The sequence below is a fragment of the Glandiceps talaboti genome, chromosome 5, assembly GCF_964340395.1.
Source record: "Glandiceps talaboti chromosome 5, keGlaTala1.1, whole genome shotgun sequence".
In the NCBI taxonomy this organism is placed as follows: Eukaryota; Metazoa; Hemichordata; class Enteropneusta; family Spengelidae; genus Glandiceps; species Glandiceps talaboti.
In genome coordinates, this window is record NC_135553.1 from 12,946,865 (window position 1) to 12,964,116 (window position 17,252).

The 17,252-nt window shown below is 34.6% G+C and overlaps 1 protein-coding gene across 1 annotated transcript in view; it reads right to left on the reverse strand.

Moving 5' to 3' along the window:
• The window catches only part of LOC144435370 (glutamate receptor ionotropic, NMDA 2B-like), a 78,396-nt gene extending 62,540 nt beyond the window's left edge, over positions 1 to 15,856 (reverse strand). The window contains exon 1 of the mRNA XM_078123966.1: positions 15,341 to 15,856. Within this exon, the coding sequence (XP_077980092.1) occupies positions 15,341 to 15,856 (516 nt within the window). The remainder of the gene's footprint in view (positions 1 to 15,340) is intronic.
• Between the last annotated feature and the right edge of the window lie 1,396 nt (positions 15,857 to 17,252).

The window sequence follows — 17,252 nt, forward strand, 5'->3', positions numbered from 1 at the left end:
TTAAGTAATATGATGCATTGAGGAAAACGGCTTACTTTGCAGGTTTAGTAATTAGTCGCGTATATTTTATAGATATCTATTACTTGCCAAACCTAGACCCAGATTCTTAGTAATTCAATGTGGTTTGATTTTATATATTGAATATAGATGTGTACACAATGTAGAACTCATAGGATGATCTAGGGATCATGTTGTTTTACCCGTAATCACTTAAGATAACGTCTTAGTATGTTGAGCATTAAAGAACATGTTTACTTTATTCCTAAGCCTATTCCATTCCCAAGCAGGTATCTTCACGCAAAAAGAGTGTGATGTTTCCAGCATCCTCAGAGGTATTTGATATATCCTTAATCTCTGAAAACACATTGCGATTACACAGCCTGTATGTGTTCCATTAATCTTTTTTACTACCAAACACTCTTGAACCATCAAGGTTACATTAAATGTATATCTAATGTCTACTCCCTCAAAAGTGTTTTGGGCGAGATTCGTATCAGTCTTTTCGGGTCATAAACTATTTATCAGCCCGGTTTTATGACAGGACGCTGTCCTCCCCCGTTATACGTTCGGAAAACGACATGACATAATATATAATACAAGTTTGTATTTTTAAGCTGACCTAAGGTGTATTATTTATTATTGTACATTTCATAGTCTGTATATGGTATACACACCCAACCCTCAGCGCTTCATCTAGTGCATTTATGTTTCTTTGTTAATAAAATGACTTTAATGAGGAATGCTATGTATTATATGTTGAAGCAAGTTAGATTTTTAGGGATTTAGGTATAATAATTCCTACATGCTAAATTATGCACCCTTTGCAAAGTCAATATCTGTGTACAGTTAAAACAGACAAGGTTTTTCAATAAAGAATATATACAAATTTACTACCTGGAGGATCGAAATTAAAGCAGTACGAATCACACATGATCATGTTATGTGATTATATAATCTATATGGTGTATGTTTTCGAGAACGATTTATCGAGTTCTGATTTGTGACTGGCAGTCGAAATACGTAGAGTATTTTATCTTTCTGATAAAAATCAACTTAGATGTCAATAGTATGCAACACTTGATGTCAGCTTCTGGAATATGTATGAAGAGATAAATACTGCACTTGGCCATCTGGGACTTTGCTGAAATAAAATACCTTCACGATATTGCACACAGCCTGCTTGGATTCTGTCTCTAAAAGTCACCAAGCGCATCAGTGATGTTATCAAGATGAGAATGCAAATAACTTGAACGTATATCATTTAGCAGAAATTTTACGATTTCATTTTTTAAACATATATTTGAAGCAAATTGAAAAAGTTACCAGATGGTGCCTCAAATTTTAATATCGCCAACTTAACATACTACACACGTCGTCCATACTTATCCGAAGATATTACTTAGAACTAACAAAGATATAATCTAATACCATTTTCGTTTAAAATGTCAGCATGTGAAAGAAACTTATCGCATCATGTAGATGGTATTTGTGAACAAAGATACTGAGGTACTGAGAACATATTGAAGCGTTGAATAATTCAATGTAATGTTTCAAATTGAAAATGATATGAGTTGTTGAATTGGCTGTAGAACTACCATCTGTATTGTAATAGTCATACTTTAATGCTGTTGGTAAGGACCTTGTACGCGTTTCCAAACGTTCGCATGGCCGGGACAAACATAGCATTAATCTTTTAACACAATTAGTGAGTAGATCTCAGACAATGATTAATTAAAGTCTCGACGCCAACATGAAAAACAAATGTTCGTTATACTTACAGTGAATTTCAGAATACCGTGCATATTTTGTGTTTGATACAACTGTAACAAATTGTAGGGGGCCTCTACTGTTAAGGTAACCCCTTCAATGTTACTCTCTCTCTCTCCACTTTGTACACGGGATCGACTTGGACTTTTGGGGAATTAGCTCAGACTACACACAATGTTCATGGTTAACCTGGATCATTTGGAAGTGGCCATGGAGCAGATCGAAGCTCCTAGTCTCAGACCGTCTCTTCCAAAGACTGAATCCATCATTTTATTATTCCATTAAATTCTTATAAACATAAAATATACAATACTCAAATGATTGGGTGATAAAGTAATCAGCACCATAAATGACTAAAACGGAAGTATTGCCGTCGCCTTAATTAAATGCAAATGATATTGACAAATATGAAAACTAGCCAAACAATGTTTCGGTCGGTAGTATCAAACATCCCATGAAGGGCGCGTAAATTGACCTTTGCGGGGTTAATTTGATGTCTGTATGTGGCATGTGAAGTGCATTTCCCTTAGACAAAATGTGGCAAGAAACTGTACTCATTCAATCTTGCCATCTTAAAGTGTAGAATGTCCAGTATCTTATTGGTTTCTGTGGTTGTGTCAAGCAGAAAAGGTGCACGGTACTGAGAAATTCGCTGTAAGTATACACACTGGCAAAGACATAACCTTAATGATGTAAGTTTTCAAGTTATAGCACTGCCAATGCTTTGGTATATTTTCCATTATGTGCCCCTAGGAATGATGTGGAGGACTGTTAATCGTACACAAGAGTTAGATTATTTCATTTTGTTTATTTGTGTATAAGTAATACACGTGACGATTAAATAAACTATCATCTATGTAAGCAAATATTCAGCAGTAAGAAGTGCATATGGATATAGAAAAGACAGCAGATAGTCCTGTCTACATACATACAGCAGACAGTACTCTCTACATACATACAACATATGGCAAAAACAATATACAGTAAGATGAAACGTGGATATAAGCAACAAAGAATATAAACTATCTAAATGTCACGCCAGCAAAGTTAAACATGCTATAATGGTACCGAATAGCGATTACTGAATTTTATCATGCCTCGCGTAATAATATTTTCTTACATGCGTAAGATTTGCTAAGATTATAAAAGGACGTGGGCGGAAGTGTAATGTGTATTTAAGTATTATATATTAAAATAGATTAAAGAATATGAAGGATGTACACATGTTCGAATATGATTGCTTAGTTCGCTGAGTGAGTAGCTGTACACTAGATAAATACTTATGTAGGAAAATTGTATGATTCCAATTGTACCTTACTGTCATATTTATATCTAGACTATTACTATTCAATAAAACTAAGGTAACCATCGTTTAAAACAATATTCCGATTAGTTAAAATGTTGAGACGCAATAATTGACAATGTATTGAGCTCAGTGTAAGGCCAGAAGCTTCATTATATAACATAACAATTTTTTTTGACAGGATAGTTGACGCTCATGCTGAAAGTGAAAAACATCAAAATAGTCGTGGTCATAGAGGAGCTTTCATAATATCTATTAACATAAAGAAGTTCCATTTATTATTGTGAGCAGAGCGGCGCTATTCTAAAACTACATGAACTTACTGAAAGAAAAAACTACAAATTTATCAATTGAGAAGGCAAACAATGATACAACGTTATTTTCTACCGTCTACAATTGATAGGTACTTTCCATGTTTGGCTTCAACATTTAAAATTCAGTAGTCAGTTTGAATTGGCCTTGTACACAGTCATCAGCATAAATATTTAATACGGCTATTTACAAATGATGGAAATGAGTACAAATTTGGCACACAGGACAAGGTCAGTATTTGTTATGCAGTTGTAAAGTTTACCTCTGCAATATTTATATTCAACACTGTTACTCAGCAACTCAGGTGCAACCTTTAATGTCTTTAGCCAGAAACACGGAACTTGACTACCGTATTTGGCAAAATAACATTTACTTGCGGCATAAATACCTCACACAGGTCGCATTTGAACCCCCCCCCCATAACTATTGAAGGCCACTTTAATGTTTAAGTAAACGGTGAATGTTTATAGTCATTCAGTCAAGCATAGCTTTGATAAAAACAATACAAAACTTATCCATTTCCACGCTTTGCTTTTCGATTCTCACTATAAATCACTCCTTCGGGATTTTCCCTCACAATGCTAGGTATTTTTCAGATAAAATATCTATCAGTGTCGAAAAACGAAAATCCACGGTGAAATGCAAAACACTGCGTATAAGTTCAAGTATTATGAACATAAAAGCATTATAGTGCACTTTTCTCGATACGTTACAATGGGTTTGCTTTTAAAGTGACCATCAATCTTAACATGCAAATATATTTATCTCGCGGTAATGCTTATCTGATTTTACTTTGGGCAGAAATGAGAATGGAACACAATTCCAACAACGCCGCTTGTAGATTAGGTAAACGTGCTTACATTTGATTCATTAAACGGATTTGTACAATGTATAATCATGCCATTTTAAAGGCTCCAAGTGACACATTGTATATAAAATAAATTACAACCCGAGATTGGGTTCTTTCAAATTTAAATGTTCGAAAACAAGATAATTTGTGAATGGTTCAGGTTTAGAAGCGCGGCAAATATTTCCATGCCAAACTGGGACTGGATACTATCCTTTGGATCCATAAAGGGAAAATGTGGGAAGTGCTTTCGAAAGTTCGTTTGTGAAATGATAACTCGTTTCATTATCTAAAATAATTTCTTTCTAACATATTCTGTATAATTGCCCATTTTAGGCTTTGGATGCGAACATTTGTTAGGTTTTGTTTTTAAAGTAGTAAACCAGCTGTTCTCTGTCATTAAGATTTAATAGTTAAATATTTAACTCTAGTCATTATCCACATTATATTTCGTTGGTGTGACCCTATCACTTTCTAATGGCTTAAACTACTTAAAGGTCACCTCTGTGTGATTTAATTGATATTCAAGGTTCACGTTGAAGCAGGTGTGTCCTGCTCTTAGATATTGAAACAAGCTAAATGATTTGCAATTAGTATAAATCAAAATTTGCAGAGACGTTGCTAATGAGATTAATTAACCTTGCCTTAGTACTTCGTTAAGATGTGGAACCAGATGAAGACAGGTATAAGTGATGCTAAGTTTTCAACCCATGTTAGTGGAAGTGTTGTAGTTAGACAGTACGTCTTGATGTAATACTTAAGTGTTGATTAATATTTTGAACTTAGTTTACTTAGCATAGAAGTATCAGGATCGAACTTAAAGTAATGTTTGAGATGTAATGTTGTATATTCAACGTACTTAGTCTATAGAATTGACAGTATTTGGATAGCAGCATAACAATGCATTCCCTGGTATTGATATTCGGTCACGTACAAAGTAATATAATGTGAGTGTATTTACAACCAATGTTCATGAAGTTTGCTGTTATTAAACATTATTTGCTAAAAGAACATTTTTAAAATTAAGCACACCATTTTTACTTCATAATCAAATTGGTAGATTTCGACTATTTCTGATTTTCTGGGCCCATGTAATGTTAAACACGCCCATCAGTAAAACTAGGAAAGTTATGAATAGTTCATACTATGAACACTTTTATCCCCGGCATGGTGAGGAAAAAGGTTGAGGTTTTTCAATTCGCATTTCTCAGAAAATTACTTAGTAGAGATGAAATGAATGAATTCATAAAATCTCTATGTAACACCTTTATTTCATATTGTTTAATTCCCTAAAAATGAGAACATCACTAGTAAGATCGAGTCAGAAATGATCAATAGCCACTTCATAAAAGGTATCAAAGGATATATGCAGGTGGGAATTTGTTACCGAATACAGCCAGAACAGGGGATTATTTAGTTTGCTTCTGGCCCGCAAATCTTCTTTGTGAAAATACCAGATAGGAGGCGACGTCTGTTCATATTTCATGGTAACGGCTTTTGGAAACAACATCTACCCATATCGGATAAATATTGCATGATATAAGAAATCATTTATGAACTTATGATAATTCACTTGTTGACAATGTAAAGCCCCCGAATGTTACGAATGCTCATATTCAATAAAAAATACTAAAGACTTGGAACGGTTTAATAAAATGTGTGGATATCGACATTTTCACACCTACAAAGGGATAATATTGTTGAGGAAAAATGCCAAAATGTGTTTGAAAACCAAAAAGCGACAATCAAAATCATCATTGGCAATATATTTAATATTTTAATTTCTTTGATTTCCAATATTGTTACCTACGAATGTATGTACCTACCTACCTACCTACCCATCTACCTACCTACCTACCTGCCTGCCTGGATTCCTGCATACACAAATACAGACGCTTACATACATACACACACACACACACACACACACACACACACGCATACCTACCTACATACATACATACATACATACATACATACATACATACATACATATATACATACATACATACATACATACATACATACATACGTACATACGTACATACATAAATACATGTACATACATACATACATACATACATATACATACATACATACATACATGCATGTATATTATATATATATATATATATATATATATATATATATATATATATATATATATATATATCACTTGAATTGTTATTCTTGAAAAATGGCATGGCGCGACAATGTATGGAGAAAATAGTCAAATGTCAGACGAAATGCCATATTACACCCTTGTCATATCTTTTTGAAAATGTCATTCTATCTATAGTACTATACATTTAGGACGTTATAAGGATTCTGTACTTATACATGGCATTTAGATTTACATTATATTAGACAACCCAAAGCAAATCTTACAGATACTCCTGATTAACAGTTACTCCACCCGATTTCAAAGACAACTGATTATGTCTATCTCTAAATAATTATGTCTATCTTTAAATATTTACTGTTTTGCAGCAGCAATCTTATATATGATTCATATTTCTTTGTCATTATCGTAAAACGCCACTGAAAAAATCTAATATTCATTTTCATCTCGGGCTGTGAGCCATTTAAATAGTGTATATAGTTTTGATGTTGATCTGTTCTCTAGTTTTTGGGTTTTTAAAACCCAAGCGTCCACTGTTCTTTTATCTCTTGCTGATAAGCCTGTCGTTGTTGAATGTATGTGATGTCGGTCAGACGGTTGTTTCGTTTTTTGATATGTTGAGTGTTTTTCTTTGTTCTCTCTCCTTTCTAAGTTTTTTTATCATGCCATGTTTATTTGTTCTGTACATTTTGATTGACGGCCTCCAGTTATTGGGCTCTGCCTGTTGGATGTCAGTATAAATAAACAAACAAATAAATAAATGAATGAATAAATAAATAAATAAATAAATAATGTTTACACTGCAATGTACTATTACCATAATAAAAGTCTGTGTATAATAATAACCTAAATAAATTCACATTTGTAGTAATAATAACGCCAGTGTGATTATTCGTAACAGTAGTTTTGTTGTATCTGTAGGGACTCTGATGTTTTAGTCACAAGCGATAGTTTCACCCTTCCCATTCACAGACATTTGGTAAATTTTGTTATCCGAAATGACTTTTTTTCTAATTACTAATTCTGACAAAATGATATGCTACCAAACCCATATATATATATATATATATATATATATATATATATATATATATATATATATATATATATATATATATATATATATATATATATATATATATATATATATGTAAGAAAGGCAAACCCCTCATGTTTCCAGTCAATGAATGACTTATTTTTTGTATGTAAAATATCTCAAATATAACAATCAACTGTCTCCATCGTCCTTCACATAGCTAACGATTGTACATTCGACTAAAAAACTAATGAATGGATCTACGTTTGGGATACTTGTATCTGTTATTTAAACCCCGGGATAGCATAAATATTGTAGAAAGATAGGTTATCCAGATGAGGAACAAATGGTAGGGTGATCTCAGTGGAAACGATCTATAAGACCTTATCTTGGCTGTCACTATGTTGATGTAGATTTCTGAGAGATATGTCCATCTTAAGGTTGCTTGTTTGACCTGTCATCGAGGGCTCTACTAGAGCTCTCTGTGCTTGACAAGTTCACAAATGTGAGAAACTACTTCAAAAAAGAAAACAATGCAATCGATACTCACTGTTCTAAAATTACCGACCATATCGAGCTATTTGGCGCATCTATTCCTCCGAAAACATAGAATTAAAAGACTAAATATGAAAACATTTAAACGTCATACATCCCTCCTGCAAGTTGCCAAAATAACATCACATTTTTTTCTGTTCATTTCATTGTGAGCTATTCTAATGATATATATCACAAACTAAATTTTACACACCACATTGATTTCTCACATGACTACATGATATCATTTTAATTATTGGTTAATCTCAAATGTCAACTTTAGTAAGTAAACAGCTTTGCTGAAACCACACAGGTGTAAACCCTCAAACAATGGGCCCAAGCTTTTATATTGTTGAAACTGGATAGGATACTAACCATGTGTTATTTTGTTCGTCACACTCGACTCAGCTCCCCTCGACAATATAAGTGATCTATGGAACTCCAACAAAATATGTCAATGATGCATTTAAATAACAGAATAGTCAGTTTACTTTAATTCTAATGAATATGCATTCCAGTGTACTGGAAAATGATTTTCTGTAGGTTAAGTACATGTTTTCACTTTAACCATTGTTGACAGACCATTTCATGCACAATGTATAATACCAATATGGTCTATTATTGACTAGATACTATGAATAAACACTTTAATACAAGGTAGCAATAAATGTATGCTTATAATCGTATACATCTGCATTATATTCTGGAACGGGATCAATAGGTGTGGTATTTACTTACGAGTAAGTATCTTGAGAAGAAAAACAAGCATACTTAATAATAATCAGTGTCTTGTTACAGTTGACGTCGCTTCAGTACTATATACTAGTCGCTCATGGTTGCTTAAAACCTTGAGGATAGCATATTCGATACGTCTTCTTCAAACATGTACAGGGTCATATGATATGGCAAAGTAGTGAAACCCTATCCAGGAAATTGATTCGATGATATATCATTAAAAATGCACAGGTACAGAGGCAGTGCATGCAGTACATCGGTTATTGATGATATGAACTGTGGTTGTCTGTCTGTCCGTCTGTCAGTCAGTCAGTCAGTCTGTCTGTCTGTCTGTCGACAGACTATTATTGCCTAATAACAAACTCATATACAAGTTTGTATCTTTATATCTTCATTAAAGCAACCGACTTTCACTTTACATGTAATGATTATAGCCAATATGCGAACCTATATGTCTGCCTACCGGTACTTGATATATTACGATATATTAAAAATTATACTTTCACACCTGGTGATTACTTGAAATCATACTAAATATACTATAATTAAGTGAATCTAAAGGAAACCCGTTAATCAATTCTGTACTATAGAGAGTCACATAGTGGATCGTTGTACGTTTGCAGAAGTGTTTATGAAGTAAGAAAAGGTCTTTGAGACCACACATAAAGAGACTGGGTTGCATTGTTGCTCTCAGTTATTTCAAGGAAAGTCTTGGAGATGAATACTGTTGTATATATTAGGGACTTCCAAATCAGATGGCCAAATACACTGATATGTATATATAAATGGGTCGAATATAGGACAAAGCTGTAATGGGGATTGAAATAGATTACTGTTGTCATTTCTTAACGATATATTTATCAAACGATCAGACTAATGGCTACGTGGTAAGTGGTCGGTATTTAAAAGGACTCCCATTTATTTTCTATACTGAGAAATCTGATTTCATACTAGATCTTATTTGAATCTCAACAATCTCAAGTAAAAATAACAAACGAAACAGCTTATTCAAACTCATGAATAATACACCTTCACCTCTTTCTATACATTTAAACATATGATTTCGTACTTTTTTTTGAAATTATTCATTTCAATACTCCGACCTATTCAGTAAGAAAAGTAATAAAAGAAACAGGTTTCATATACACGATTAGCACGGTCACAAAGGCGCTTATCACGATTATTATACAGAAATAAAGGATGCATCAAATTGTAATCAACAATGTATTGAACATATGGTACTACATTACGTAGGTTCTAGGCGACCTTTGCTGATGTTCTTAAGCATTGTTCATTTCTACCTTCTGATAGGGTATATATCTGTCTGTCTGTCTGTCTGTCTGTCTGTCTGTCTGTCTTTATGTGCATAATTAACGATTCTTGGTAATAAGGCTCTATCTTAAGAATACAGTTTGCAAATTCCATATAACGCTGTACAAACATTGCCAATATCAAAGCGCAAGTGTAGTTTACAGTTTGTTGATGTACCTTTAAGTTTACATAAATTATCAACATGATCAATGATTTCTGGTAATTAAGTATTATCTAAATTATACAAGAATTGAATTACATATTATCACGTTTTTGGATGCAGTTTAATTTTTAATGAGTAATTTGCATAATTATTTATGTTTTGTAATCAGGCAATATCTAAAGAGTGCAATTTTTAAATTTCATAGTTTGGTTCATACAGTGACAAAACAATAAAAGCACATACATTATAAAGCTTTAAAATGTAGCTGTCTGTATTAGTGTGTACTTTGCATAATCATCAATTTTGGTAATTATGCAGCGCTAGTATTTTATGAATGGAAACTTCAAATTTCATATCCGAACTGTCTGCATATCCGAACAAAATCGATGTCCCCCCCTTGAGTTCGGATAATTGGAGATTTACTGTAATATGTTACGTGAATCGATTGTAAGATAGAAAGCGCACATTTCCAATATCACTTGATGATGCAGTTGTTAATTTTATGGAGTCATTTGCCTCATTTTCTTAATGATTTTGTTTTTCACAATACCTTAATGCATGCTTCACAAATTGTTTATGACTTGGTATATACATTGCTGATGACAAAGGGTATAGGAATCACAAGCAATGATTGTGAAGGAATTCATCCAGTTTACATCTTGCTAGATTCAGTTGAGTTGAAATTGCTCCTTTGTTTGCAATCTCTACGCACTACCACATGAATTGAATGCTTCTATTGCCTATAGTGTACAATAACAAGGAGATCACATTATAGCAACATATTTTGATGAAATATCACAACTGTTACCTAATATTGAAAATGTTGAATTCAAAATATCCAGACAGATTAAAAGAATTATAGATCAATTTAACATTCACATGTGGATTTTCATCATACATTACGAGTCTGTCTGAGGCTATATTTACCTGAATATGGATGTGCGCACAACAGATACCATTTTGGTGTTCAGGATAGTGCCACAACCTACTATAGTTGCATAGATCATAAATTGTTGAGTTATTTCTTTATCTTGAGACATCAGCTGTCATTTTAAATAAATATTCTTTATTGTTCAATTTTCTAATGGCAAAAGTGAAGGGGGAATTCCAATAAAATATTGCTCGATTGTAGAGGTAACAGCCCTTCCAGAAGATCAAATTTAAAGTTCTTGAATATCTAAAGAGACGTCACGTGATGAATTCATTGATTTATAGAACATTTCTGTTCTTGTAGAAATATAATATCTTATACCAGTAGCATAAAATCAGCACTATTGTAAAATGAGAACACCGTACACTGTCTGGGTTTTACTAATTTTGAATTTGAAACATAACGGCAAGTACTCAGTTGCAATTTGACATTACACGCTTTGTGTGTTAGCTTCTAACATATTTGACTATCTCAATGCTCCACAGTGCAATCGTCTCCTCAATGAGCATGACTTATTTCGTAATTAATGAATTAATTAACCACATGTATCCTTAAATATGACTTTAAGCTCACGTTCGTAGATCACGCGAGACCATACCACAGACTGTGCATTATCATTACGACAACAAAAACGTGAATGTTACATTTAGCATTGGGATAACATAACCTGAAAGCAGAGTATGTGGACGTTAGTTTGCGAGCACAAATATAAAACACCACACACGCACAGACAGACAGACAGACAGACAGACAGACAGACAGACAAGCAAACAAGCAAACAAACACATATAAAGGAAAACGCACAAAAACGGATAAGATAATACCAGGAACTATTAGGTACATGCAACATGCACATTTGTACTTTCACAACTAGATGATATTCATGCAAATAACGATAGCTATCACCACAAAGTCAGTCTTCTTGTACTGTTGATATGCGTGCCAAACATTCAATAATCCTACCTTACATAAATCAACCCTTTTTATATCCTTTTGTTGCTATAGTTACATTTGATATATTTTGATTTACAGTCACGCTAGATATAGTGATACTGTATTATCTTTTTGTTAGTATCATAATATATACTTCAAATAGTACTATCATATTATTTGGCATTTCGCGTCATGCTTCTGCCAATCAACCGTGAATTTTTTACTTTATCTAAAAATAGGGGTAACGTTATAGTTTGTCAAAGAATGCCACATATATTACTAGAGTAAGGTCAGGCCCAATCGTAACTGGTAGAATCGTGTTACATTGTTCTTCAGCTCTACCCTATTCAATGGATTTAGGTTTACTGTTCGTGATATCAATAACAGGGTGGAAGACCTCCATGAAGTTAGAAAAACTCGACTTAAGTAAAGTATGATTTAAACACAATATAATTGGCTCCTTAAGGAACCAAACAAGAAAAGGTATAAGGTATCGCATTGATCTATCATGGAAGTAAGTATGTGAATGACAGCAATCTGAACTATTTGGAAAAAGTCAAAGTCACTCAGCTGAAACATTCGCAATATCCTTTATCGATGCAAAGCACATACTAATTAGGATCAGTAGTGTACTAAATATTTCAGGGAAGAGGATTACAAAATCTTCTTCACGTTTTAAGTTCAATTTTCTTGTGTTTAGATAGAAAAGTACACCCCTGAGTGATACTAGTGATTATGGAATCATAGGAAATAATCTATTAGAACTCTCTCCCGACTATTTGTTCAATGCTCGTGATAACAGATCTGGAAAAAAATGAAGAAGGCTCCCTAGGCTCTTTGAAAGAAATCAAACGATGTTCTGGCCTAGGTAATACAATCTACATCGCTGAAACTATATATCATTCAGCCCATGATACAGTGTGTGTACGTTTTAAATACATCTTTGAAAAAGTAGACGATTCTAGACGATAATGTCTTATTTTAAAAAATCCATAAAGCGATGTCTTAAATGCAAGGTCAAAGTTAATGTTTTTTAAACACCTACAGATTGCATATTTAAGAACAGAATACAATTACGGATACTTAAGACGCCAGAAGTAGGACAAAATGACAGATTGCTAAATCCAATTTGCGTCATCAAGAAAAAATACAAGGCACCAATGATTTTCGTCTTTGTTTCAAAGAGCAGTGTTTGGATCCAAGGTCATCTTATTAGTTTCGTCTTAATAAGGATTACATGGGATCATTCCTATTCCCATTACTCAGGATCATCGTTCTGGCCAAAGTTGTTCTACAGCTCTGCAAACAACCTTTCGTTATTCCTATGTTTTCACTCTAATCCGAAGTGGGCCTTTCAGCATTTACTCTTTCGATAGTAACATAAATATATGATGAACAAGAATATTAAATCCCAGCTTCAATTTTAGTTATAACAATTACCTTTCTGGTTTGAATGGAATTTGCATTTTTTTACTGGATTAAACACATACCCACGCCGTTTACCCTCCTAAAGTAAATGCATTACTTAAATTGTTAGGCAGAATTCCTCGTCTTTAAAAAAAAATACACGTGTTGTTTGTACTATAGGCATAATCCTTGATAATAGCCCTTTAATGTTCCATATTAATCACTGTAGTTGAGTAACTTTGCATGGCAGGCGTATCTATCTATAGAAGCAAAACAAACAGTCGTATGTAGCGTCTACTTCCAGGGGCCCTATATTAAATACCCGGTCATTTCTGTCGTCTGTGTTAGTTGATCTAGGAATATTAAAATAAATAAAAAGGATAAAATTGTCTCGTTTATAAGTCATGACATCGGTTATAATATATGTTCTCTTACGTAAGAGATGACCCGAGTGTCAAACAGAAAAAAAAACACACGCTCAAATATTACTAGCACGGCTATATTTTCTATCGATGGGTGTAACGATGATAGTTAATAAATCTGATTCTGATATTTTAACGGTAGACATAGGTACTCTATCGAGAGCACATGTTTCCTCACCCAATGCAAGGCGCCATTGTTCTATTATGTATGATTCGTCTTCAGATAATTTTACCTCTAGCTATAGATCGTTCTCAGTCTCAATGTTATCGAAGGTGCTTACAGACCAGTGATCAAGTTCGTTGCATCATAGACGTTGAAAAAAAGACTCTCTCCAACGTCTGTGGCTGAAATGGAGCAGAAACCAAAGAGGTGAAACCTTCGATTTTCCCCTACCCTACCCCACCCTACTCTACTCTACTCTACTCTACTCTATGCTTTTTAGATTTTGAAGTTTACATCCCATAAGTAATTATGCATGCTCCCGTAACTTACAGATTAACTAAACCTGTTTTTAAACTCATATACGACATATTGCACTTTTATGGGGTTTATGCGACTGAAGCAATGTGAATCTGTCAAAGGAAGAGATTTTAAGTGCAACGAACCGTTCTCTCATAACTTATTGAAAAGCTACACAAGTGCAAGGAGCTATGGGGTAGCTATAAATAACGTAACTCATTAACAATTTTACCATTAGAGAGGGTAGATATCGCTAACATCACAAACTGTTAAAAATAGCTTCGATAATTACACCGTACACTTGGCAATGGCATTTCACAACAGTCATGGACAATGTAGTAACACTAAATTGTGGTTCGGTTTCTGTAATCTACAATTTTTTTTTTGCATCGGGTGATTATGTGAGTGTTAATCAAACAGATCAATACTTAAAAATGACATGTATGTACATCGTAATCCGTCTAACGCTCACTATGGCTTGACTTAAGTAATTATATTCTGAAATTCTATTTTTTTTTACTGAAACTGGAACTCTTTCGGTTCGAATGTTATTGAGTATATGTGAGCACATTTACTTAATATTCTGTACCTAGATTTACTCTCCATACTCTTGTTCAAATGATGAAAATTTAAACTCTGTCAGACTCGTAATGTCATCATTAAAACTTATTTAAACGGTTTGTTTGCCTAATAAGCTCCTGCAAAGTTGACTTGCTATGAAGTAAAAAATGATGAATTAATTATCGCGTTTAATCTAGTTGTAGCATAATTAAAACTAATTAAATATTCATCATGACTACAGCGTTTATGGATGTCTTAATATCTAGGCGAACCAGTTGAGCGTGCAGGGCGACAGTTTGTTTTGAGTCCACAGTGACAACCGTTGCGTTAGTTGAATTAATTATTCAACTCGGATATAAGTTGGATATTCCGTCGAGGTTGGTTCTGTCCACTGAAATGGATCGTGAACAAGAGACAGCAATACATCTTACAATATTTACATCAAACTCCAACGCAAGTTACGAATACAGATACGAAAACACAGAAATACACTTACCGTTGCTTCATAAAGAGTGGTAATGGGTAAACCTGGATTTAAACTGATGACGGGTAGTCCAAGATAAGCCGCGGTTGTAGCTACGTACTTTGCAGTGACATAGTTCTCTGCGTAATCGCTTTCGTCAGTAGCTAGTAGCAAGCCTTGTGTATTTTGAGGCAATAGTTCTTCACATAGTGAATGTATGATATCGTAATAGTTTGGCATGTCGCTGTAATGAATGGATAACTCGACACTCGCTCTTGACTTTTTGGTGGAATTTGCAACCGTAGTTTGGAACATAGCGTCACTGATATTGATCAGCATGTCCTGCTGCTTGAGACCAGTGACGAATGCCCCCAGTCTGACGACATCGGTGGACGTCCCATTTCGGACAAGGGCAAACCTTGGTATACGCATCAAATCGTCGCCACTGGGACTCGGTTGCAGTAATTCAACGTTCCTTCCCAGCGTGTCCCCACATCTACACAGCAAAAACACGGTGAACAGTGCCAACACACTCACAAACGTGATCATGATAGAAAGAGACGGTGGTACACAAGACAGTGGTGGATATATATACGATAGACTTCCCTTACAAAAAAAAAGTTGATTATCAAAATCAGTAGAGCCGAAACCCTTGCCTTTTAACTGTGGCTAAAGTAGATATTACAATATTTGCATTGACTACACTTCAATGAGTACGCTAGCTGAACTACGCCGAAGGCAGCGATCACCGAAGCGGACATGGCCTAATCCCCATGACGGCAATGTAGGAAAGACGATAGTTTTTTTCCCTTCATCCCACATAAATCCAGGCTATGTTGCCGATACTGGTATTTGCTAATTATCGGTAATATGCCACTCGATGTGTAGTCTACTGCAAATTAAATATTCCTCTACCTGACATCAGACACAAATGCGTCGCGACCAATATTTAACGGAAATCATTATCGTCCGCAGACTCCACAAATGCTGCTCTGACGTGTGCGTGACAGTAGACGCTACTACAAAGTATAGGGGTGGCCAGCTAGTAACCGTGTACACCCTGAGGAAACGAGTGTGTCCTTGATGACGTAGCCAGTCATACAGGTGTGTATAAAATGTACAAGGTATGGCCATTTATTCGTCTTACATATAAGTCACCTCTGTGAAAGCAACTCAAGCTTTGACTGTTTAAACAAATAAAGCGAATCCATCCCTCCGATAATATTGTCCACACCTAAAATAATACAGTCCAGTAATCTATCGTATGTGTTGGGTATGTGCGTGGTGGTGTCCTTTGCTGGATGCAAATTAAATTTGAAACCATCTACGACATCATATCTCTGCTGATTACACCTAATTCATACGTATGTATCAGCTTTCTCATAAAACGAATGGTCTCATGGACAGCAAATGTAACACAGTCATACGAAACAAGAGGACAGTTTAATGAATGGCCATGAATATATATTCCAGTCTTCAAGAAAAGTTGAACAGCTGTTACTGTCACATCAGCAAGGTTATTTAACTTTTTTGCCTTTAACCCACCGTGTTTATCATAGAGCAAAAAAATTGCAGGATTTGGATTTATTTATTATTCAAAGTTTTCATCACCGATTGAGTTAAACCAGCATATGTTTAATACCCTCCAGACAGTTTATTATATGCGCCAATGTTCAAACTGAATTCCGCCTTAGTATAATAACAGCCTAAGATAATAAATAGCAGACTTGTTGTTACTTAGTTACTGCATGTCATACACTTTTTGAGAGAGAGAGAGAGAGAGAGAGAGAGACTCTGAGAGAGAGAGAGAGAGAGAGAGAGAGAGAGAGAGAGAGAGAGAGAGAGAGAGAGAGAGAGAGAGAGGGGGGGGAGGGAGGGAGAGAGAGAGAGAGAGAGAGAGAGAGAGAGAGAGAGAGAGAGAGAGAGAGAGAGAGAGAGACGGGGT